Below are 24,498 nucleotides of genomic sequence, written 5' to 3'. Positions count from 1 at the left end.
AAGATCAGGGATATTAATTTGTGGCTTTCAGTTTATTCTGGACAGAGTAAAAGCAAGTTTTGAACTCCTTTCCCTGCGAGTGTCCTATAGTTTTCACAGAATATTCAGAGACCTGAAGCTCAGAAGAATGTAGGACTACAAGTCCCCTTTGGGCATTCCAGCAGAAGCTTCCTGACTGACTTCCCAAGCCTGTAAGCTCCTCCAGAAGGACAGATGATATCTTCTTCCTGACTTGATTACAGTCCAGTCAAAGCATTTAGGAAGAACATAATGGCAGTCTTGAAGCTTTAAGTGGTCAAAATCACATGTAAGGCTTTGAGTTCCGGTCAGCTTGGCCTAACTTTTTATTCATTCTCTATTTACTGAATCATTCATTCAGTTGGCTGATTGACAAATATGTTCTGAGAGCAGCTTTATCTGCAATAGGAGATATGGAAAATAGTGAATAGCCTCTTTAAGTGGTAGAATTAGACCATCATACACACAACAATGCCATATATGAGCACAGACATCACCTTTGATTTAACCATGGAGAAATCACTACAAATAGAGCAGTGAAGGAAGATTCAATTGGAAAAAAAAAAATGATAATAGGGCTCAACTCGGACAGATAATTAACATGTGAATATAAAGAAGAAACATCAGATAAACAAGGTGTGGAAAGTACCAAGGTATGAATGCTATATAGGATCCTGATATTAGTGTACTGGAGGACATCATTAGAAATGTGTTGGAACTGAAAATCTTTGAATTCCGATTTGGGCTTAATCTTCTAAACAACAGGGAAGTTCTAAATGTTCTTGAGTAATGAAATTATAGTACTTTTGAACTGGAAATGCCTTTAGAGATCTAAGTAGTGCTCTCAGAAGATTAATATGAAAATGGTCGCTGGCTAGATTAGAGAACAGAGAACCTGGAGGCAAAAAGACAAGAGACAGGAGATAAGGGCTTATACTTTAATGATGACTTCAGAAGTCAAGTTAAGGAGTCTAATTGAGAGAAGTTATGAAGTAAGAACTGACAGGCTTTAGTGACTGATTATGCCATAGAAAGAAGAAGGTGTCTAAGATAAGTCTAGACCTTCAACCCTAGCTGAACACAACTATGAGGAGAAGTTGAAAGGGGGTGGGGGGAGGGGTGGATGATGACTCTTCTAGTTAGGTTCAACTGAGGAGAGCAGGATATCCAAATGTATTTCCACTAAGTGGTTGGAGTTTTATGACTGGAATTCAGAAGTGTTCAAAGCTAGGGATGCGGATTTGGAAGTCATCTGTGTAAAGGGTTCTGCCAATGTTGAAATTACAGTCTGAGAATAGTCACTGACTTCTGAAAAGCCACAGATATTGTGGCTCTTTTATGTGGACCCACAAGAAAATCATTCCCTATGTTTTTGTAATCCCAAGAGAGAGAAAAGTAGGAAGACTCTGTTTCACAATTAGTACTCTTCTTTAGAAGTCACAATAAATATAATGAAGTCAGTATAGATCATGCAGAACAATAAAGCCTATTCTTATTTGTCTTTGTATTTCCTGTCTTGCACCCAATTGTTGGCCCCAAAATACTTGTTGATTAAATTAAAATGACAGCTAGTTTTGAGATGGTTAATATACCTTAAAAAGACATTGGGAAGCATTTAAAGAGTCCAATTTTTATCCTAAGTACCTATTGTTAAGAATATAGAAAAAGCCCACAGAAGTTGGAAAAACTCTGGTTACTTCTTTCCCGAAAAAATGAAAAAATAAGAATTCTTCCTTTTGTGCCTTAATTTAATCACTAGTAACAGTTTTTGGACCAAAAAAAGAAAAAAAATCAACTTTGGGACGACTCGGTGGCTCAGCCATTGATCGTCTGCCTTCAGCTCAGGGCGTGATCCTGGAGTCCCAGGACGGAGTCCCACATTGGGCTCCCTGCAGGAAGCCTGCTTCTCCCTCTGCCTATATCTCTGCCTCTCTCTTTCTGTGTCTCTCATGAATAAATAGATTAAAAAATATTTTTTAAAAAATCAACCTTAAATCATTATCATCATCTTCCAAGGCAGAGCTTAGAGCAATGCCATAAAATTTAGTATCTCTTTATATATATTCATTTTCTTTGTCCTCTAAATCATAGAAGCAAAATTTTACAACTAGAAAAATCTCAGTACTTACCATTGTCGATGGCAAAAATTTAGAATGCCAATAGTTGTTTAACATCAGTTATTTATTTAGAATAATAAATAAATTTAACATCAGTTAGTTATTTAACATCAGTTAGTTATTTAGAATGCCAATAGTTATTTAACACAGGTCTTACCTCTCAACCTCAAACTTGAGTACATTTGTAAAGTCTACTTCTTTACTTGATTGAAATCCCCCATTTTATCAGTGTTCTATACATGGTGTTTAACAAATACTTGTTGATTTGTATGTGGATCTATCAAATGAGCAATAAGTACGCACAAGTGCACACAAGCGCATGTGCATGCACACACATGCACACACACCACTATAACTGCTCAAAACAGGGATATTATAAAGTCTTTTTTTTTCTACATTAATTAATCATAGAACAAATACTATTGGTATCATGAAAGGTCCTAGGTCTTATGAAGAGTAAGGTAGCTAAGTAAATGCTCTCTTTCATGGGTGCTTTTCTGAAAGCATTGTCAAGATAGAAAAAGAAAAGTTAATAGTGAGTGATTAGATTTACATCCAAATAGATAGTCATTGGAATATTTTGCCCAGGTAAGGTCATTTACTCTATTTTTTTTTATTTTATTTTTAAATTTATCAATGTCTAGAGCAGACCGGGTGGCTCAGTGGTTTAGCGCAGCCTTCAGCCCGGGGCCTGATCTTGGGGACCTGGGATCGAGTCCCACGTCGGGCTCCCTGCATAGAGCCTGCTTCTCCCTCTGCCTGTGTCTCTGCCTCTCTCTCTCTCTCTCTCACTCTCTCTCTGTGTGTGTGTGTGTGTGTGTGTGTGTGTGTCAAAAATTTATCAATGTCTACTCAGAGACCTATCTACAGATTACTCTAAAATTCAGGCTGTAGTGAAAGCCTCCACAAAATGTCTGGATCCCCATATAAGTGTTAAACGGTGGCTGTGAAAACAACATGTAAGCCTCAGATGCAGCCTTTCATAATTTCACTTCTACACGTAAGGAGTGAAAACACCAACAGCAGCAGTAAGCTCCTGCTTTCTCAAAGGGCTGCACTCAGTCTCAACAGCAAAACCAGTGGTTGTCTCAAGCACCAGGTTAAGTTTGTCTTCCCTTCCACAGAAGAATGCATCCAACCAAAGGAAGGGCAGTTTTATAGGGTATACATTTAGTTGTTGCCCTTCTGATTATACTGAACATACACACCCACAAAATGCTAAGAGGGCATAACAGTGCTTGAAGAACAGCCTGGTAAATGTGATAAGCATAACTGCAAACAGCATTCACAGGGTTACATGTGAGACTGCATATTCAAGCAAGGTGAAGGGCCGCAGACCCTGTGTTCCATTACAGCTCAGCTTGACTCGAGTTCATTCTATGGTGCTGCTCTGCCCTGCTGTGGGAACACTGAGAAGTGCATGAGAAGACTTGGAATCAGCTAATGTAAATGCCTTCAGTCAGAGAAACAGGCAAAGCATAAATAAAAAACAGAGGCTTTTCTTTTAATAAGAAACCCACCCTAAATATTCCTATTTCTGAGCACAGTATTATGGAAAAAGAGTAACATATAAACCTAGAGGGACCTAGAGGGAAAGCGGCGAAGGTCAGATTTCTTTTTAATTTATCCACTTGTAAAGTTGAATTTAATATTCCTATATATCTCTTTTTTCCAAGGTAAGATGTTGATGCTGTGTAAAACATGGTATGGGTTTAAATGTGAAAAGCAGGGATAACTATAATAACAGTTAACATTGGGATCCCTGGGTGGCTCAGTGGTTTAGCACCTGCCTTTGGCCCAGGGTGTGATCCTGGAGACCCAGGATCAAGTCCCACATCAGGCTCCCCGCATGGAGCCTGCTTCTCCCTCTGCCTCTCTCCCTGTGTCTCTCATGAATAAATAAATAAAATCTTTTTAAAAAATAATAACAGTTAACATTAACTGAGCCATTACTATATATCAGGTACCAGGCAAATATTAATTTATTTAATCCTCACAACAAACTCCTGACATGGCATATGAGCCCTGGATACTTTTCAAAGCACTTTCACAGAAGTGATTTCTGTTGTTCCCTACACAGTGCTGTGAGGGAGACAGGGAACCTCATGGTACCCAAGACGCCTCAAAGACCTGGGGCTGAATAGGTAGGTAGACTTCTAGGGAACGGAATCAGAATCCAAGTCTCCTGACTCCCAGGGCAGTATTTAATTTCATTGGCACAAAGATGTTTGCTTTACAGCCTTAAGGAAAAGACATCAACCAAACTAATCTTGATTGAGAAATACCTATCAAAGCTGAATAAACAGAAAGTATTATGACTGCATCTGACAATTACAGGTTTTCTCTTCACTGTTTTTAACATTGGAAGAAAAGAATGTTAAGTCACAAAACAACAAGGCATAATTACTTATTCCATTATATGTTAAGTAGATTTGGTTTAAGATAAGTTAATTAGCATTAAGCCCCATCTGAAGACCCAAAATTAACTTGAACTTTCCGTCTTTCTCCTCACTGATATGACCTACCTCATTATGTCCAGTTCCTAACATCTAGGCATTCATATGAGACTTCTCAAGGAGCTAATAAGACTCAGTCTTGACAGGACACCAGTTCATTCTGGCTTTTGTTTGTGTTTTTGTTTTTGTTTTTGTTTTTGTTTTTGGGATACAGTATACTTTATTGATGGTACATGACAAGATAGGGCTCCCCCAAGCCCCTCCCTTCCTCGGGGTCTGGGATGTAAATTGGAGCTCAGGAGATTCTCAGTGTGTGTTGGGGGATTAAGTTGGGGCAGGAACTCCCCAGCAGCTTAGGGTCTCTCTCTTCCTCTTGTTCTTGCTGGGGCTGGTGGTCTAGGAGGCTCTTACTCCTTGGAGGCCATGTGGACCATGAGGTCCACCCCCCGGTTGCTGTAGCCAAATTCATTGTCATACCAGGAAATGAGCTTGACTTAGTGGTCATCGATGCCAATGTCAACCCCAGCGTCAAAGGTGGAAGAGTGGGTGTCACTGTTGAAGTCGCAGGAGACAACCTCGTCCTCAGTGTAGCCCAGGATGCCCTTGAGGGGGCCCTCTGATGCCTGCTTCACCACCTTCTTGATGTCATCATATTTGGCAGCTTTCTCCAGGCGGCAGGTCAGATCCACAACTGACACACTGGGAGTGGGGACACGGAAGGCCATGCCAGTGAGCGTCCTGTTCAGCTCAGGGATGACCTTGCCCACAGCCTTAGTGGCGCCAGTGGAAGCAGGGATGATGTTCTGGGCAGCCCCTCGGCCTTCACGCCACAGCTTCCCAGAGGAGCCATCCACAGTCTTCTGGGTGGCGGTGATGGCATGGATGGTGGTCATGAGGCCCTCCACAAGGCCGAAGTGGTCATGGATGACTTTGGCCAGAGGAGCCAAGCAGTTGGTGGTGCAGGAGGCATTACTGACAATCTTGAGGGAATTGTCATACTTCTCATGGTGCACGCCCATCACAAACATGGGCGCATCAGCAGAAGGAGCAGAGATGATGACTCTCTTGGCCCTGCCCTTCAAGTGAGCCCCAACCTTCTCCATGGTGGTGAAGACCCCAGTGGACTCCACAGCATCACCCCATTTGATGTTGGCAGGATCTCGCTCCTGGAAAATGGAGATGGACTTCCCGTTGATGACAAGTTTCCCATTCTCAACCTTGACCATGCCATGGAATTTGCCGTGGGTAGAATCATGGAACATGTACACCATGTGGTTGAGGTCAGTGAAGGGGTCATCGATGGTGACAATATCCACTTTGCCAGAATTAAAAGCAGCCCTGGTGACCAGGCACCCAGTACAGCCAAATGTGCTCACTCCAACCTTCACCATCATGTCTTGGGAACGTGGGTGACACTGCACCAGAAGATGCGGCTGTCTGTCGAATGGGGAGGAGCAGAGAGCCTGTTTTTGTTTTTTTTAAAGATTTTATTTATTTATTCATGAGAGACACAGAGAGAGGCAGAGACACAGGCAGAGGGAGAAGCGGGCTCCATGCAGGGAGCCTGACGTGGGACTCGATCCCCGGTCTCCAGGATCATGCCCTGGGCAGAAGGCAGTGTTAAACTGCTGACCCACCCAGGCTGCCCGTATTTTTGTTTTGATGGTTTGATTTTTAGTTGCTTTGAGCCAAACAGTGGCCATCGTTTAGATTTGTAACTTTTAATCTTATGGTGAATTGTATTTGAAAACTACATTCTAAACTTAGCTTGAGGGATCCCTGGGTGGCGCAGTGGTTTAGCGCCTGCCTTTGGCCCAGGGCGCGATCCTGGAGACCCGGGATCGAATCCCGCGTCGGGCTCCCGGTGCATGGAGCCTGCTTCTCCCTCTGTCTGTGTCTCTGCCTCTCTCTCTCTCTCTCTGTGACTATCATATATAAATAAAAATTTAAAAAAATAAAATAAAATAAACTTAGCTTGATCTCCCCAAAGAAGCTCCTCCAGATCAAGACATTTTATATATTTTATGTTTCCAAAAATAAAATTCCCAACATCAGGCTGTCTTCCTGACAGTTCACAACTACAAACATAAATTAACAAGTGCAAGGTTTAGGATCAAATTAACATGGACTTGACAGAACAGGGATAAGTGGGCTACAAAATTTTATTTACAGGGGAGTCAAGGGTCCCTGTGCCAGCTTTGACACTTCATTCAGCTCCCCCCTCTGCCTGAGGCAAGGAGTAGGGAGTCCACAGAGCAGTAAGAGCATGCCCCTCACACACACACACACAGTCTGCCCCAAATACTGGTACCTGGACTCCCTGGTTCAGCAGGGGTGGGGATACACAAGTCTTCCGTAGGAGGATGGAAGGAATGCGCTCATGAGAGCCAGAGTATAAGCACCCTGTGCACTGCCTCAGAAAAAAGGGAAGAATGGGATGGACCTAGAGCTGGACTGAAGACTAGCCCTCCCTGCAGTGCCACAGTCTACAGAAATCTAAGAGTCTGAAAAATTCAAATTTAGTCTTCTAAGTCCTTACAATGGTGTATCCGCAAAGAAGGAGGCTAGAACCAAATATTTTATTCACATTTTTTATTAGCTAGATTTTAACAAAACGTGATAAATATAAAACCAGGCTACCTACATTAGAAACACTAATAATAGCTAGTAAGTATATGAAAGTGAGTTGGGGCGCCTGGCTGGATCTGCAGTGGAGCTTGCCACTCTTAGTCTCAGGGTTGTGAGTTTGAGCTCCATGTTGGGTGTAGAGATTATTTAAAGATAAAAAACTTTTTAAAAAATGAGTTCAACCTGATGAAAATGATATAAAATACTCAGTGAGACAACTTCTCCGCCTATCAGATTGACAGTAATTAAAAGATTGATGAAAAGCCAGATACAAAAGATCGTATATCTTATGATTCTGATTTATGTGAAATGTCCTGAATTGGCAAATCTGTAGAAACAGAGGATTAATGGCTGCCTAGGGCTGAAAGACGAGGAGTAAGGGGAGAATAGAGTGACTGCTAGTGGGAACAAGGATTCTTTTTGGAGTGAAGACAGTATTCTCAATTTAGATTGTAGTGACGGTTGTACAACTCTGTGAGTACACTAAAAACCGTTGAATTATACGTTTTAAATTGGCACATTTTACAGTATGTGATTTATATTTCAGTAAAACAATCTTTTAAAATGCAGTGTTGGTGATCATACTGCATAAAAGATATTCTTTTTTTTTTTTAATTTAAATCAGTTTTATTTAAGAATTTCCAACATTGACAACTCTTATAAAAAGCATCCAAGCACAGGACACAGAACTGCCTCAGACAGCATTCTTAGGGGAGCTAACAGACATTAGGACTTCCACCCTTCTGTGCGACACCCCCAGCTCACTGGTGAACTCTGCTTCCAAGTACTCCTGCAAAGCACACCACAAGCTCAGTCCAAGTTCTCAACCCACCAGTTTCAGGTCACATGAGCACACTTATAGATCAGTAACAGAGGAGAACACACACCATACAGCATTCACAGCCGTTGACAAAGGGGTGGGGAAGTACAAGTATTGGTTCACTTAACACATTCAACTAACGTGGGTTACCGAGGAACAAAACTCACTGAAAGTCTTCCAACAGATGTGGATGTCTTTTGAATGCAAAAACATTCGTACATTATTTGCTATCATTGCTCTATGCACACTCTCTCACCAAAGCCACAGGATTGAGAGACACATCTCGCCAAGTTAAAAAATATCCATTATGCACCACCAAGTCTCTGCACGCGCTCTCGCCTTTTCTCCCTCATACTTGCCTTTCATGCCTCGGCACCACCATCAATCCCACACAAGGTTTCAAAAGTTCAAACAGCCTTCTGGTTCCATATCACAGCCTTGCATTCATAGCGTTGATACGACTCCATGAAATAAAGAGTAGCAGATAAAAACGGGACACCCACCGTCAAAGACACGGCCTGTGCAGCATGCTGATGAGTTCTTGAATGAGAAAGCTTGCAGACAGAAGAAGTATTCCTATGGCAGAACATTTACAGCACTACTTTCAATGACGTGCTTCTTCCATAAACATTTGAAATGAGATGAACTGCAGAGATTAAATGAAGGCTTCATATTGTACTTTTGCATGTGAAGGGAGACAAGTGTTAAAAAAACAAAAACAAAAGAACCAAACACTATGACACCATGGTCTCCAAAAAGGAGATTTTCCTAAGGGAAAAATCCATATGGTGGGGTTCAAATTAAAACAAGGAGAAAAGAATGTAGTTCTAATCAATGGTTTCCATTTGAACATGCAAAGAATTCACTTGACAAGTCCAGGGATAAAAGATTACAGGAGAAACCTTTTGATATCAATTGTAGTGCGTTGGTTTTTACCCATCAGGCAAACAGCAGTTCACTTTCAAAAACTCAATATTTCAACCCTTTATGTAACAAAACTTATAAAATTCCTTTAGCTTTTCCTCTTTTTCTAAAGAAAAATGTCAAAAATACTGCTGAATATACTCTACACTGAACAAACCAATTTTGAAAATTCTTAGTACATATGTATTTTACAATATACTTACCATGTGTTTAGAAAAATCTGAAATCCCACCAGTCTCTAACAACTCCACTGTCTACATCCCCCAGCCAGAGGATTTAGAATCCATGCTTGAGCCAAAGCCTCCATTAAAACCGCTGCCTGACCCTGCATTTGATGCGGATCCCCAACCAATCGCTGCGCCTGAATTAGAACCGCTATAGGAGTTATTTCCAGAACCAAAGCCTGATTTGGCCCCCTCTGCATGTTGCCTTGGCTTTGGTTGTTACCTGATGGGCCTGACTGGTTCTGCTGACTGGCTAACATGCCCATCAGGCCCCAGCTGCTCTGCAGCGCTGCCTGGGCCGCAGCCATCATAGCTGAATTAAGGCTAAAAGCACCAAAGTTCATCCCTCCACCCATATTACTACCTTGATTGTTTCCCAAACCAGCTTCACCCCCTCTACCGTTACCAAATCCACCCTGATTCCCAAAGCCACCTGGATTACCACCAAATCTTCCACTTCTTTCTGTCTATTGCTATTGTGCTTAGGTTCAGCATTGGATATATGCACGCTGATTCCTTTAATGGTCAGGTCCTCTCCACAAAGAGACTGGGCAACCTGATCATCTGCAAATGTAACAAAGGCAAAGGCCCTGAACGGTTTGAGAATGAAGACGTCTACCACTTCTCCGTACTGGCAGAAGAACTGCCGCAGCTCCTCGGCGGTCGTGTCCTCCGTACAGGCCCAACAAACACTTTCCTACTTCTCAGAGGCTCGTCTGGGCTTTGCTTGGAATTAGGAAGTTTACAATCCCACCACCGTCCATCTATCGTATGTCGCTGTGACATTACTTTAACCTGGGTTTCATACTCCGTAAAACGAACAAAGCCAAACCCCTTTGAATGACCAGTTTTGTTTTTTTTTTAATTTTTATGTATTTATGATAGTCACAGAGAGAGAGAGAGAGGCAGAGACACAGGCAGAGGGAGAGAAGCAGGCTCCATGCACCGGGAGCCCGACGTGGGATTCGATCCCGGGTCTCCAGGATCGTGCCCTGGGCCAAAGGCAGGCGCCAAACCGCTGCGCCACCCAGGGATCCCTGAATGACCAGTTTTAATATCTTTCTTGACCTGAACCATAAGAACTTCTCCAAAGGTACTAAAATATTATTTTAGATCCCGTTCAGTCGTTTTCCATGGAAGACCCAACACTGTTAAATCAGAAGTTTTCTGGACAGCTCTTTTCCCTTTCACTGCTGAAGAAGCATCTGTCTCATCCAATTTTCTTTTGTTATCTTTGGGGTAGTTGACCACGTGCCCCAGGTTGCCCCAGCCGGCGTCGGGGGCGTGCAGGATCCCCTCCGCCGGCCGCACGCCCCGGGGAACCGGGCGGTCACGGTGGACAGCAGCACCGTGCGGTCACCCTCCGACGGGATCTCGATGGGCTCGTCGTTCTCTCCATCACCCGAATGGACTCGGACATCTCTTTATTTCCCCGCGAGCCCGCGGCTGGGAAGCGCGACAGGAAAACCCGAGCAGCGACCGACCCGCGAGCAGCCCCGCGACCGCTTTGCTCCCACAAAATCCATAAAAGATATTCTTAGATACTACTAGAAATTGGCAACCTTTAAAGAAGGTTATTCCTTTCAAAATATAATATGCACATATGTTTTGACATGAAATTCCAAATCTAGACCTCTCTTCTATTGGTGCATATTTGCACATATTTGCAAAGATTTATACAAAGATGTTTGTCACAGATGTTGTAATAGTTAAATATAGAAATCAACCTAAATGGCACTGAGGCGGACACTTGACGGGATGAGCACTGGGTGTTTCTCTGTATGTTGGTAAATTGAACACCAATAAAAATTAATTTAAAAAAAAATTAAAACCAAGAGAAAAGCTAAAAAAAAAAAAAAAGAAATCAACCTAAATGGTCATCAGTTAGAGAACAACAATACCACCGTATGTTATGGTGCTTTCATACTCCTGTTAAAGAATGAAATTCTTTGTTTTGTTTTGGGAAGTATGTCTATTCGCAATGCCAAATTTTTTAATTTGTTCAACTACAAGAAAGGAAAGATATCTACAATTTTGAGCCTACTTATTTTCCATTACATAGCAGGAGAATTTACATAATTTATATACCAATGTATTACTATAAAATGAGTGAGATCGTAGGGATGCTTGGGTGGCTTAGTTGGTTAAGCGTCTGACTCTTCATTTTGGCTCAGGTCATGACTTCAGGGTCTTGAGATTGAACCCCACATCAGGCTCCACATTCAGTGCAAAGTCTGCCTAAGCTGCTCTCCCTCTGAGCCTCCTCTCTTTCTCTGTCTCTCTCTGTCTCTCTCAAATAAATAAATAAATCTTTAAAAAAAATAAGGTGAATGAGACGATATAAATGGATTAATTATCAGAGGCTCATGAAAATTTTTAATTTCCTGAACAAATACAATTCCCTAGAGCAAATTACAATTTCCTGTAAAGAGCCTTTTTTGTATTTTCTTAAATTTACAGGTTATAACCTTTAGTAGCTGGTTATCACAAAAATTTAAAGTATAGTATAATCGTGTTTGCAGGAAAAGAACATCAAAATCAACCTTCAAGAACTTTGTCTTAGCTTCAGGTTTTGTCTGCTGTGTTCTTGAGATAACCAATTCTAAGCGCACTTCCTTCTTTTTGGAAATTAACCTGATAAGTAGCTTCTTCCTCTTTTCTTTTTTTTCTTTTTTTTTCCCCCTTGATATTTCTTTACCATTGAGATTTGGAAAGTTTCTCCTTTTTTTTTTTTCTTATTTTAACCAAAGCTGAACTTCTGCTGAATAATTTTTTGTCCACCTAACATGATACCACGCAGCAATTTGTTTAAATTTTAACTAATCATTGTACACTGGTATAGAAAGATCTTTAAGATATATTGTTCAGTGAAAAACATATGTGTATATATATGCTTAGAACTTGGAGTGAGAAGGAATTGAGATGAGTGGATTGTATTTTTACTCCATATATACCCAAGTAGACACTTTTAAAAATATTTTATTTATTTATTTGAAAAAGAGAGAGTGAGAGAGAATGAGAGCAGGGTGAGGGACAGAGGGAGAGGTAGACACCCTCCCCCCACCCCACTGAGCAGAGAGCCCTACAGGTGCAGGGTGCAACCCCGGACTTCCGAATCATGACCTGAGCCAAAAGCAAACACCTAAATGGCTGACCCACCCAGGCACCCCTTATTTGACACTTTTATAATGTGCATTAATTCATGAATTTCACGTATAATCTCTGATGTAGCTGAATAGATTATCCCAGGAGGAGAGCCCCATGTGACTCAAGAAGAGAATTCACTCACCCTAACTATAAATGACTGAGTAGTTTTATTCAGCCCTCTAGATTTTTCATATTTTTAGTGATGATACTCACTAATATAAGTTAATTTTCATTTTTTTAAAGATTTTATTTATTCATGAGAGACACACAGAGAGAGGCAGAGACATAGGCAGAGGGAGAAGCAGGCTCCCTGCAGGAAACCCAATGCCGGACTCGATCCTAGGACCCTGGGATTATGACCTGAGCGAAAGGCAGATAGATGCTCAACCACTGAGCTACCCAAGTGCCCCCAAGTTAATTTTCATTTTGTGGAATTTCATGCAGTTAAAAAAATGAAGTAAAACACTGAGAAAAATGGGGCATGGGAGGAGTTTTTAGAAGTATGGTTAAGGCCAGGAGCCTCAATCTTTGTCTGCTTTTCCCACCTGCTGCTCTATCTCTTATGACCCCAGAGATAAGCTGACAATCCAAATTCTACCACAGGTGATAAGGTTCTCATAGTCAAAGCAGGGTGTGTGTGCCTGTGCACACATGTCTTTATAAAACACTTATAATTAGAATCAGCATTTTCCTCCAAAAGTTTAGTAATACATTTCAGCCATCTGAGAAACAAAGACACATCCTATCCTTAACCCAACTCTGCTCACCATTCAGCTAAGCAAGTGTTCATATGCTAAAAGAAGAAAAAATGCAATCACATTTTCAAGATGGTAAAGAAAACTATTCAAAGGGGGCTGCTACAAAGGAGTTCTGTAGGTGGGGAGAGAAATCAGGCTCAACTCCAAATACAGCAAGGAAAAGTGGAAATGTATTGCCAATGAGCAAGGTTGGGTGGGAGGATGTGGGTTGGGTGAATGGAGAATTATTAAGAGGAAATATCAGGGGTAAGAGAAGATTCTGGCTAAGCCCATCTAACAGGATACTTGCTGGAGGCAGGCCAGAGTGATGGGACCATCTGGGGAACAGTGGAGGATGAGGAACCCAAACAGATATCGAGGGTGATCAGCTATGGAAGGTGGGAGAGTCTGTCTAAACCAATTTGACAGGATTCTTGCTAAAATTAGGTAATGCAGAGAAAGACACAGAAGTCCAAAAATCAGTACCAGGTGAAGAAAGAGTTCCAATGAACCTGACTAAAGTGTGGTCAAGGGTAGACTCTGTCACATACATTATCTGCAAAAAAGAATGAGATTCCTAAAATCCTTGCATTCCGTGATAAGCCAAGAATAACAGGCACACCCTGGTTTTCTTTGCCAAAACACAAGCATCTTTCTTTTTTTTAAATCAAAACTGAACTAAATGCCATCTGCGTCGAATTGTTGACTGCCATATATACTGAGCTACAACTGGTTTGTTCTCTCAATTTAGTGAGCCATTACTCCTGAAACCTGGACTCTCTTGCAAACAGTGCAAGGAAAAAAAAAACCACACACACACACACACACACACACATTTATTTATTGCTAAAATATGTCTCTAAGGTTTTTATCTAACACACCAAAATGATATTCTTGCATGTAGGACTTCCTGCCCAAGACCTAATTGATGCTTATTGTACAGGAAGCAAAGTCTATTCCCTAAGGAGAAATAACACATTGGCAGACTACGTGGAAGGAATCTCAAGATAAATTTATTCAATAAGTAAATGTTCAGATGTCATTGGGTGGTGCGTGCTATGTAATTGGCAAAAAAAAAAAAAAAAAAAAACAAACCAGGAACACACACACTTTTAATCTTACTAAATAATTGGCAAAAATACCAAGTCATAAGCAAACACATTTTTCAGCTTCTACCCTGCAGAGAAATGGAGATTAATTACAACTTCCTATCAGATCTATGAATTTTTAGGGCAGCCCGGGTGGCTCAGCAGTTTATCGCCGCCTTCAGCCCAGGATGTGATCCCAGAGACCTGGGTTCCCGCGTCAGGCTCCCTGCATGGAGCCTGCTTCTCCCTCTGCCTGTGTCTCTGCCTCTCTCTCTCTCTCTGTGTGTCTCTCATGAATAAATAAATAAAATATTTTTTAAAAACTATGAATTTTTAAATGTGTCACCTAAATGAAATGTAATGAGTCCCCTAAGTACATGGCTAATGTTTATGAATAGCACTCATCAAAAGTATAACTGTACCATGTAAATGGCTTACTACAACTTCTAATTGAATACTACACTCTCAAAAAAGAAATAGGTTCATGATGACACAGGACCTTGTGTGAACATAATGATTTCAAAATTTGAGATTAAATTCTCCTTGTTAAATAAAACAAGCCTGAGTGTACTCAGATGGGATTATTCGGAGATGAGGGCCTTTGCCCACAGTTCCTATTGAAGTCAAAGAAAGGTGCTTTGTCTTTAAATTATATTTATCTTTTCATGGTAAAGTTGTTTTACTCAATGTATTGTAATTTTTATTTCTGGTTGCTACTACTAGCTTATTAAAAAAATGAAAACTTCTGCTTTTTAAAAAACGACCTTATATTTGAAAATATAGACATTTAGTCTTAAACATTTATATTATTTCTTATAATGTCTGACATTTTATATATGAAATCAGACAAATAGTATTGAGAAAGTTTATTTTTATAAACCTCCTTTTTTATTTGCCTATATCCCTACATCCCAAGACCTGCTGCATAATACTAAGAAAAAAGTTACTTTTAACATATGACATTTAAAGTTTTTGTGGTATTAAGTTGTCTCTTACAGTTATTATTTCACTTTTCTTAAAAGTATTACTATGTGTCTTATATTTTTATATTATGGTTCATATTATAATCTCTATATTTCTTAATAGTGTTTCATTGTGTAAAATTGACCAGATTCACAAAAAAAAAAAAAAAAAGCTACTCTCTGAAATTTGTGTGTTTTCATGCTTCATCATATTGTTTTTGGCTTTAAATAAATATAATATGGTTTACAGCAAAAAAAGAAATACTCTTTTTCGGAAAATTAACAGTGTACTAACAAACCATAACTATGTTAAAACCTTCTTGGCTCCACTTGAGTACTTCCTAAGGCCCATTCTCCCAATTTGCAATCCAAGCAGAAATTCTCTAACTGTATGTTAGGCATTCAGGAAAACTAAAGCAGTCCACAAAACTTCCAGGGATGATTCCCTGGAAATACACTTTGGAATTCTATTCAGCCTTAAAAAGGAAGTATATTTTAACACAAGCTAAAACATGCACGAATCTTAAGGACATTATGCTAAGTCAGACACAAAATAAGTGAGATACAAAAAGACAAATACTCTATGATTCTATTTATATGAGATACCAAAAGTAGTCAAATTCATAGACACAGGAAATAGAATGGTAGTTGCCAGGAGTTGAGGATAGGAGGAGTGGGGAGTTAGTAAGTATAGAGTTCCAGTTTTTAGCAAGGTAAAAATTCTGGAATTACTTTCACAGCATTGTAAATAAACAGTAATACTGAACTGTACACTGAAAAATGATTAAGATAGTAAATTTTGTGTTACATGTATTTTACCACAGTTAAAAGTAAAATTTAGGGTAACCTCAACCCTTGATATCAGCTTAGGTCACAATCTCAGGATCCTGCTATTGAGTCCCATGGGCTCTGTGCTGAGCATGGAGCCTGCTTAAGATTCTCTCTCCCTTTCCCTTCATCTCTCCCGCTCACTTGTGTGCTCTCTCTCCCTCTTTAAAAGAAAAAAAAAGTAAAATTTCAAAAAAATCAAAGGAATTATAATCTCAATTTCCTGACTTTCATAATATATTATCATCATATAAGATAATACCATTGAGGAAAAAAAAAAAAAAGGTAATACCATTGAGGGAAACTAGGTGATGGATACCTAGAATCTCCCTGCTCTATTTTGCAACTTCTGGTGAATCTAAAACAACGTAAAAATTAAAAAGGTCAGTTTTCTTTATAATATTCAAAAGTCAACACTTCCTGATTATTTTACTACAATTTGTAATTTTCTATATCCCTGATGTTATTTATATGTATTATACTTGTATGGTGGAAACATTATATAATATTATGCTACTGCATATCTCCTCTCAACTTCACTTTCAGTTGGCAGCTTGAAATTGGCCCTGGTGGGAGTACTTATGCCACAAAGATCAGCCAACTCTACAAATCAAGCCCCCCGCCCAATAACCCCCAGCCAGTTGTTAAGCCTTTACCAGCAGCCCAGTGTCCAGGTGTCCTCAGGATTAAAATTAGGTTAATTGCAGAGACACAGGCAGGCTCCATGCACCGGGAGCCTGATGTGGGATTCGATCCTGGGTCTCCAGGATCGCGCCCTGGGCCAAAGGCAGGCGCCAAACCGCTGCGCCACCCAGGGATCCCGAAAATTAGGTTAATTTTAAGATGAAGTCCTGTGCATATGAGAGGAGCAGACAAATAAGGGTACTAAGTGACCTTGGGTAGATGCTTAGAAACTTCAGAGTTGGGGAAGTACAGCCAAGGAGTACCCTCCTATGCTGTGTCTCCATAGGAGGCTCTGACAGTTATTTTTACTTGTCAACTTGGCTGAGCTAAGGCATACCCAGAGAGCTGATCAGACATTGTTGCTGGGTGCATCTGTGAGGCCGTTTGAGGAAGAGATTAGTATCTGAATCAGTGAACTGAGTAAAGAAGTTCCACCTTGATAATGTGGGCAGGTATCATTCAGTTGTTTTTGAGAATTTTCTCTGTGTGTATCTCTCTGTCAGTCTCTCTGTCTCATCTGGGGCTAGGACATCCATCTTCTGACTCTGGATATCAGATGTTGGAACTCCTGGTTCTCCAGCCTTCAGACTCAGGAACTTACATCAGCAGCGCCAGATTCTCAGGCCTCAAACTAAATATAAACTGCTTTCCTGGTTCTCCAGCTTGCACGTGACAGATCATGGGACAGCCTCTATAACCACAGTGAGCCAATTCCTATTATAAATCTCCTCATCTGTATCTATATCTGTTTACATCTCTCTGTATTCTGTTGGCTCTATTTCCCTGGAAAAACTCTTACAAATACAGAGGCAAAGGGGGAACACCTGATCACCAGGGCTGTTTTGAGAAGTAAATGGTGATTGAGTGTGGGAGTTTTTTAAATTGAAATATGATCGACATAAATATTAGTTTTGAGAGTACAACTTAGTGGGGTGCTTGGCTTGATCAATCGGTAGAGCATGTAATTCTTGATACCAGGGTTGGGAGTTTGAGCCCCACGTTGAGCATGGATCATACTGGGGGAAAAAAAAAAGAGTACAACTTAATGATTTGACAATTATATACATTAGAAAATGCTCACCACAGTAATTGTTGTTACTATGAGTCCCCATACAAAGTTACTACATTATTATTAACTATATTCCCTATGTGTAGTTTTCATTCTCATGACTCATTTATTTTATAACTGGAATTTATACCACTTACTCTCCTTCACCTATTTCACCCATCTCCCCACCCCATCCCCTCTAGCAGCCACCAGTTTATTCTCTTATTTATCATTCTGTTTCTCTTTTTTTGTTGTTTGTTCATTTGTTTTTAGATTCCATACATAAATGAAATCATATGGTATTTATCTTTCTTTGACTGGCTTGTTTTGCTTAGCATTATACTCTCTAGGCCTATCCATGTTGTTGGAAATGGAAAGATTTCATTCTTTTTTATACATTATATGAGTAATATTACATCACATATATTTATCAATGGACTACTTAGTTTGATTCCACATTTTGGCTACTATGTATAATGCTGCAGTGAACATAGGGGTGCATATGTCTTTTTGAATTCGTGCTTTCATTTTCTTGGGATAAATGCCCAGAAGTTGAATTACTGGATGGTTTATATTTTTAACTTTTTGAAGAACCTCCATGCTGTTTTTCATAGTAGCAGCACCAGTTTACGTTTCTGCCAATAGTGTTTAAGAGTTCCCTTTCTCCATATCCTCATCATTTTTTGTTATTGTCTGTTACTGTCTTTTTGATACTAACTCTTCTAAGTGGTGTGAGGTGAAATCTCATTGTGGTTTTGATTTACATTCCCCTGATAGTTAATGATGTTGAACATCTTTTCATGTGTCTGTTGGCTATCTGTATGTCTTCTTTAGAAAAATGTCTATTTAGGTCCTCTGCCCATTTTTAAAATCATTGTTTGCTTTCCCTGGTGTTGAATGATTATGAGTTCTTTATATATTTTAGATGTTAACCCCTTATTGTATATGTCATTTGCAAACATTTCCCATTCAGTAGATTGTCTGTTCAATTTCATGGTTTCATTCACTTTGCAAAAAAGCTTTTTAGGTTGATATAGTCCCAATAGTTTATTTTCGTTTTCATTTCCCTTGCTTGAGGAGACAGATCTGGAAAAATATTGCTAAGACTGACATATTTTCTTGGAGTTTTTATGGTTTCAGGTCTTACATTTAAGCATTTGGTGCTTAATGATGCAAGGAAGTGTCCAGTCTCATTCTTTTGCATGTAGCCGTGAATGTGGGTTTTCTTGACAGTGGGTTTCTCCAGCCTGGAGCTCTGTGCCCAAGGATTCATGCACTCCCCATCTCCTGAGTGGAGATAAAGCAGAGTGGTCTGGCTTTCCCTCATCTCTTGCTCTTGGGATAGAGAAATCTCCTTTCCTAAATTTGTGGCTGTTATAGGGTCTGTGGACACTTTGAACTTTTTAAAATGAGAGACCCAGGAAAGACATGGCTCTGAACAGGTATTATTTCTGAAATTCTAAAGAAAGCATACTCCCTACATGACAGCCAGCTGAAACCATGGCTATAGAAGGAACCTCAGTCCCACTCAATCATAGTCTCTGGCTAAAACTAAAAAAAAAAAGAAATTTGAGAGGATGAGTTTGGGACCTGAAAAATTTTTAACTTCAAACTCTGAGTTCAAAAAAACAAAAAATTTTAATTTGGAATTTTAATTCCTTTGTACTTAATTGTCTCTGGTTTACAAAATTTGCAAAAAGATTTTATCTTTATACTTTAATTTCTTTCCGGGAATTTGATAATGAGGAAAGATTTACATTCACATTTGATAAAATTCCATATTTTCAGTTTTTATTATTTATTATATATCAATATATTCATTCAGTCTCATGTGGCACCTCTAATACACTCTGTTGGGCATTGTGACTGTGCTTAGTTTGGAATGGAAAGTGGAGAATTAGTTTCTAGCCTTTGAAATGGAATATCTTTAGTATTGACTAATAAGTATACTTCAATCACTATAAATACATTGTCTATTTAAGTCCCCTAAAGCACTTTTAATCTAGACTATAATTACCTTCTGGTGCTGGTGGTTATGGTTTGTGATGTTGATAGTTGTGGTATTGATGTTTTCCATGACACTGACTTTTTAAGAGTTTTACCCTTATAAAGTGTCCCACATTCTGAATTTGAAGAGTTATCTGATTGTTTCCTCTTTTATTAGATTCAGACTAAACTCGTCTGGCAAGAATACTACCCAGCTAGTGTCATGCACTCATTACACCACAACTGGCAATGCTATTTTTGTACATATACTTAATGTGCTATCAGATCTCTTCACCGTGGACATACACTTTCTTCTTTTGTAACTAAAAAGTGACTTAGAAATGTGTTGGAGGAGGTCACGGAGAGGATGTGACCACTGGTTGACTTGCGAACTGCACCCGGGTGATTAGAGGCTCCTTACTCTCTCCTCATCCTTGGAATCTATATTCCACCTATTATTCCTTTACTAGCAGCCCCTTCAAGGATGCAATCTTAAAAGGACTGTTATTGAGACTATCTGGATAATAAATATGCCTGAGCTTTGCTAAGACCTCTAAATAAAAACTTAATGATTCTGTTGTGTAGATCCAGAGATCTACTCATCTCAAGATCTACTCGTCCCAAGTAAGGCTCGTATCCTCATATGTAAGTTCCCTTGCTCATTAAAACTTCTACCCACCACTCTGAAGGGGTCTGCTTGTTTCTTCAGTCTCTCTTTGCCCTCCACATTTGAGGCCCACTTTTGAATTTCACCTGAGAAACTCTGAGGTTGCAAACCAACAAAGTGATGCTTTGAGACTATATCCCCCAATGGTGCTAGCATTCATTGATGATCCTTGACTGAATCAGTTGTTATACTGTGTTACCTTGTTGTATATATGTCATTTGTGAGTGGAAAAATTGTGATTTTTTTCATTTGATCATTTTTTTTACATTTACTAGTTGGCACTTAGGCTAAAAAAAAAAACGTTCTCTCTCATATCAATATATATTCACATATTTATTTATTCATGTATTATAACCATTATTAATTATTCTTTTGCTCAAACTATCCCAAATTTGGCCACGTGGAGCCCATTCAGTCTAATTCCCGTGTCCTTTGGACATGACCTGCTCAGCCTGTGAGCACTCCCACTGCCCAGCCTCCAAGAACAAGATACTTCATGCTCACCTGGTACTTTCCCTTTCCACACCTGGAATCCGCCATTTTCTTCAAGGAATCTTTTAGTGAGGAATGCTAGTTAAAGACCAAAAGTTAGGCATTACATAGTGTTACTGTCACTAGGCCTAGTGGATAAAACGAGGCTTTTTTTTAAACCATCACTGTATACTGGTATTTCTCAACTTCATGAGGTTCTTTCTCATCTTGCCTCGTTCCGTATCTTTATCTCCCTTCTTCCATCATAAAAATCTGACTCCCACTCACACCAATATCTCTGCTTGTTTGCTCTATCCTATGATACACACAAAAACTGTTACAAATTATATTCCAAACAACAATATCATGAGATAATATTTAGGATTTCTTTGTAATTGTTATTGTCCTCGGAATTTATTTGGTTTAGGATCTAGAGTCCATGTGTTGTGTTAAAAAGCAACTTGAATTATATTTTGTGTGTTTATGTTTTTTAATATTTATATATAGTTGATTTCGTTTGATTCTAATTGCATTTGATTTTAGGCTCTACTTTTTATCTTTTTAATTTACATTTAGCTTATTAACTCTTGGGTGTTTTCAGCCTTCCTCCATCCTTGTCAGTAGTAGAAAGTGCTCGTTTTGGCTGGCGATTTCTTTTTCTTCAGTTCTGAGAATGGTCCCAAATATACTACTTAGGGTCTCTTGGGATCTTCTGATATAATTGCAGAGAAATAAATTTAAGAGGTGCATGGAAGATTAAGCATGAGAGTTTCCTTTTCTCCTTAAAGAGTGAGGCACAGGGGCGCATGGGTGGCTCAGTGGTTGAACGTCTGCCTTTGGCTCAGGGCATGATCCCGTGCTCCTGGGATCAAGTCCCACATCAGGATCCCTGTGTCTATGTCTCCCTCTATGTCTCTGCCTCTCTCTGTGTGTCTCTCATGAATAAATAAATTTAGAAAAAATAGTGGGACACAGGAATAGCTGCAATAAATAAGAGAAATAATTAAGAAGTTTCTTTAAGCATTCAGTACCTTTTATACAAGAGGAGATGCTGCATTAGCTGACAAGAAAGGCTCAGTAGGTTAGGAATTTGGGATGCTCTGAGTCAATCAAATTGTCCCATATAGCTCCTTTCAATCATTCAGATACCATTATTTGCTTATCGATATTCTAACTTTCTCATAAGACACTAAGCTATGAATTGAAGTAATAAAATTTGGCAACCTTAAGAATCAAATGTGTTTGGCTTACAACTGTTTGAGTTCTTTAGCTGAAACAGTTTATTTCTTTAAAAAAAAAAAAAAAGCTGTCATAGATTTTAATAGCATTGTCATAGAAAGCCCTTGGGTTTCATCTGGTAACTTGAACTAATAATTTAGAAATCTTAGCTTGGGGCACCTAGATGGCTCAGTAGGTTGAGCTTCTGACTCTTGATTTCAGCTCAGATCTTGATCTTGGGGTTGTGGGATTGAGCCCCACATTAGGCTCCTTGATTCTTGGGGTGTCTTCCTGGGATTCTCCCTCTCTCTTCGTCCCTCCCCACCCTGAACCTGCTCTCTCTCTCTCTCAAATAAATAAACTTTAAAAAAAAAAAAAAAAGAAAGAAAATCTTAGCTTATCAAAAAAAATTTAAATCTTAGCTTGTCATCATCTTTTAAGATGGTCAGCAGTTAGAAGCAATCACAACACCTCCACGGTCCCTGAATTCTCCCTATCCTTCATACTATCCTATGGTGTAGCACCTGATAACCCAAGCCTTGCCTTCAACTGGCATATCAGTACAAGTGACCCAGAGAATGACTTAATTAGCTACTTTGATACTATTTACCATAGGCCTTGAAAATAGTTCTTAATGTTTACTGGATCCTTCTTGCCTTCATCCCAAACCGGGCCAAATAGCTAATCTCAGCTCTCCAGCACCTCACTCCACCTTTAACTGAGAATCTATTACGGTCTGTAAACATTCCTAGTAAAAATTTCTCTAGCCATCCATTTCTTGAAACAGTATTTAATGGTTAGTCACAGATTAACTAGGAAAATGGGCAAGAATAAAGAGAAGCTATGTAGATAATACCACACTCAAAAATAACACCTGAGAGCTAGTCTAGTAGAGCACTGCTACCCCTGTTGCTGAACACAGGAACCACGGCCAGCATTGCTATCATCCCTGGTATTTAATACCGGATCCAACGACTGGCAACACAGGTACTATTGTGCCTGCCAACTGGATGCTGCTGCCACTGACACCAGAAAGAAGTCTCCACTGTCCTTGTTTCTTTGTATCATTAGTTTCAAATTCAAAATCCCAGATGAGTGTATCTGATTGGCAGAGCCTAAGTCAAGGGCCTACCTCCCAGCTGGCAGAGGAGCTAGAAAACTAGATGTCTCTTCATTTCAGCTCCTCTTTGGGGAGGTATGGAATCCCTCAAATGTGAAGAGCGTTCAAATGCTGGACACCAATAATTACAAGTGTCCATTACACATATAATACTCAAGCAAATGCTACTTAATAACCCTATAATGGCCTCTAAGTGTTCAAGTGAAAAGAGTCACAGAGAGTCACATTTCTATCCTCTGCTTAAATCAGAAGACAGAAATGATTAAGCTTAGTGAGGAAGGCATGTCAAAAGCCATGACAGGTTGACAGGTAGGCCTCTTGAACCAGTTAGCCAAGTTGTAAATGCCAAGGAAAAGTTCTTGAAGGAAATTAAAAGTTCTACTCTAGTGGATGTGAGAATGATAAGAAAGCAAACAGCCTTACTGCTGATAATGGAGAAATTTTTTTTTAAGATTTTATTTATTTATTTGAAAGGGGGAGAGGGAGGGGGAGAGAGAGCGCGCACACAGGGATGGGGTAGGGGGAACTGGAATGGGCAGACAGGAGGGAGAAGCGGATTCCCCAACAAGCAGGTAGCCTGATACAGGGCTCAATCCCAGACCCTGAGATCATGACCTAAGCCAAAGGCAGACACATAACTGTCTGAGCCACCCAGGCACCCTTGATATGGAGAATTTTTAATGGTCTAGAATCAAACCGGCCGCATTCCCATAAACCAAAGCCTAATCCAGAGCAAGGTCCTAACTCTTTTCAATTCTATGAAGGCTGAGAGAGGTAAGGAGGGTCCAGAAGTTTAAAAGTAGCAGAGGTTGGTTCAGGAAATTTAAGAAGCCATCTCCATAACATAATTGCAAGGGGAAGCAACAAGTGCTGATGTAAAAGCTGGAGCAAATTTTCCAGAAGATCTAGTGAAGATAATTAATGAAGGTGACTATACTAAACAGATTTTCAACATAGACAGGGGAGCCTTCTATCAGAAAAAGATCCTAAGACTTTCATAGCCGAGAGGTCACTGCCTGGCTTCAAAGCATCAAAGGACAAGCTGACTCTCTTGTTACAGGCTAATGCAGCTGGAAACTTAAAAATTGAAGCCAATGTTCATTTACCATTTTGAAACTCCTAGGGCCCTTAAGAATTATCTTAAATCTGGAGATCCCTGGGTGGCTCAGCAGTTTGGCGCCTGCCTTCAGCCCAGGGTGTGATCCTGGAGTCCCGGGTTCGAGTTCCACACTGGGCTCCCTGCATGGAGCCTGCTTCTCCCTCTGCCTGTGTCTCTGCCTCTCTCTCGGTCTCTCATGAATAAAAAAATAAAGAAAGAAAGAATTATCCTAAATCTGCTCCACCTTTGCCTTATA

General features: G+C 39.9%; 1 protein-coding gene, 1 non-coding gene and 1 pseudogene across 2 annotated transcripts; 1 reads left to right on the top strand and 2 right to left on the bottom strand.

Annotated features, from left to right (window-relative positions):
• Positions 1-5,085: 5,085 nt before the first annotated feature.
• LOC121495902 (glyceraldehyde-3-phosphate dehydrogenase-like) lies at positions 5,086-5,862 on the bottom strand. The gene has a single exon (XM_041763973.1). The coding sequence runs from the start codon at positions 5,860-5,862 to the stop codon at positions 5,086-5,088; it is 777 nt and encodes a 258-aa protein (XP_041619907.1).
• A 3,355-nt stretch (positions 5,863-9,217) lies between these two features.
• On the bottom strand, positions 9,218-22,970 carry LOC121495242 (annotated as a pseudogene).
• On the top strand, positions 14,639-14,712 carry LOC121496385. The gene has a single exon (XR_005989206.1). It is a non-coding gene; the product is annotated as a small nucleolar RNA SNORD107 (small nucleolar RNA).
• Positions 22,971-24,498: the final 1,528 nt, after the last annotated feature.

The sequence above is a fragment of the Vulpes lagopus genome, chromosome 7 (assembly GCF_018345385.1).
Source record: "Vulpes lagopus strain Blue_001 chromosome 7, ASM1834538v1, whole genome shotgun sequence".
NCBI classification, from domain to species: Eukaryota; Metazoa; Chordata; class Mammalia; order Carnivora; family Canidae; genus Vulpes; species Vulpes lagopus.
Note: the sequence above shows the minus strand (reverse complement) of the source record. Positions and strands in the feature narration are given on the sequence as shown.

What these genes read in the sequence shown, in the direction of transcription:
- LOC121495902 (XM_041763973.1), bottom strand. Translation starts at nt 5,862, where the DNA reads ATGGTGTACATGTTCCATGATTCTACCCACGGCAAATTCCATGGCATG.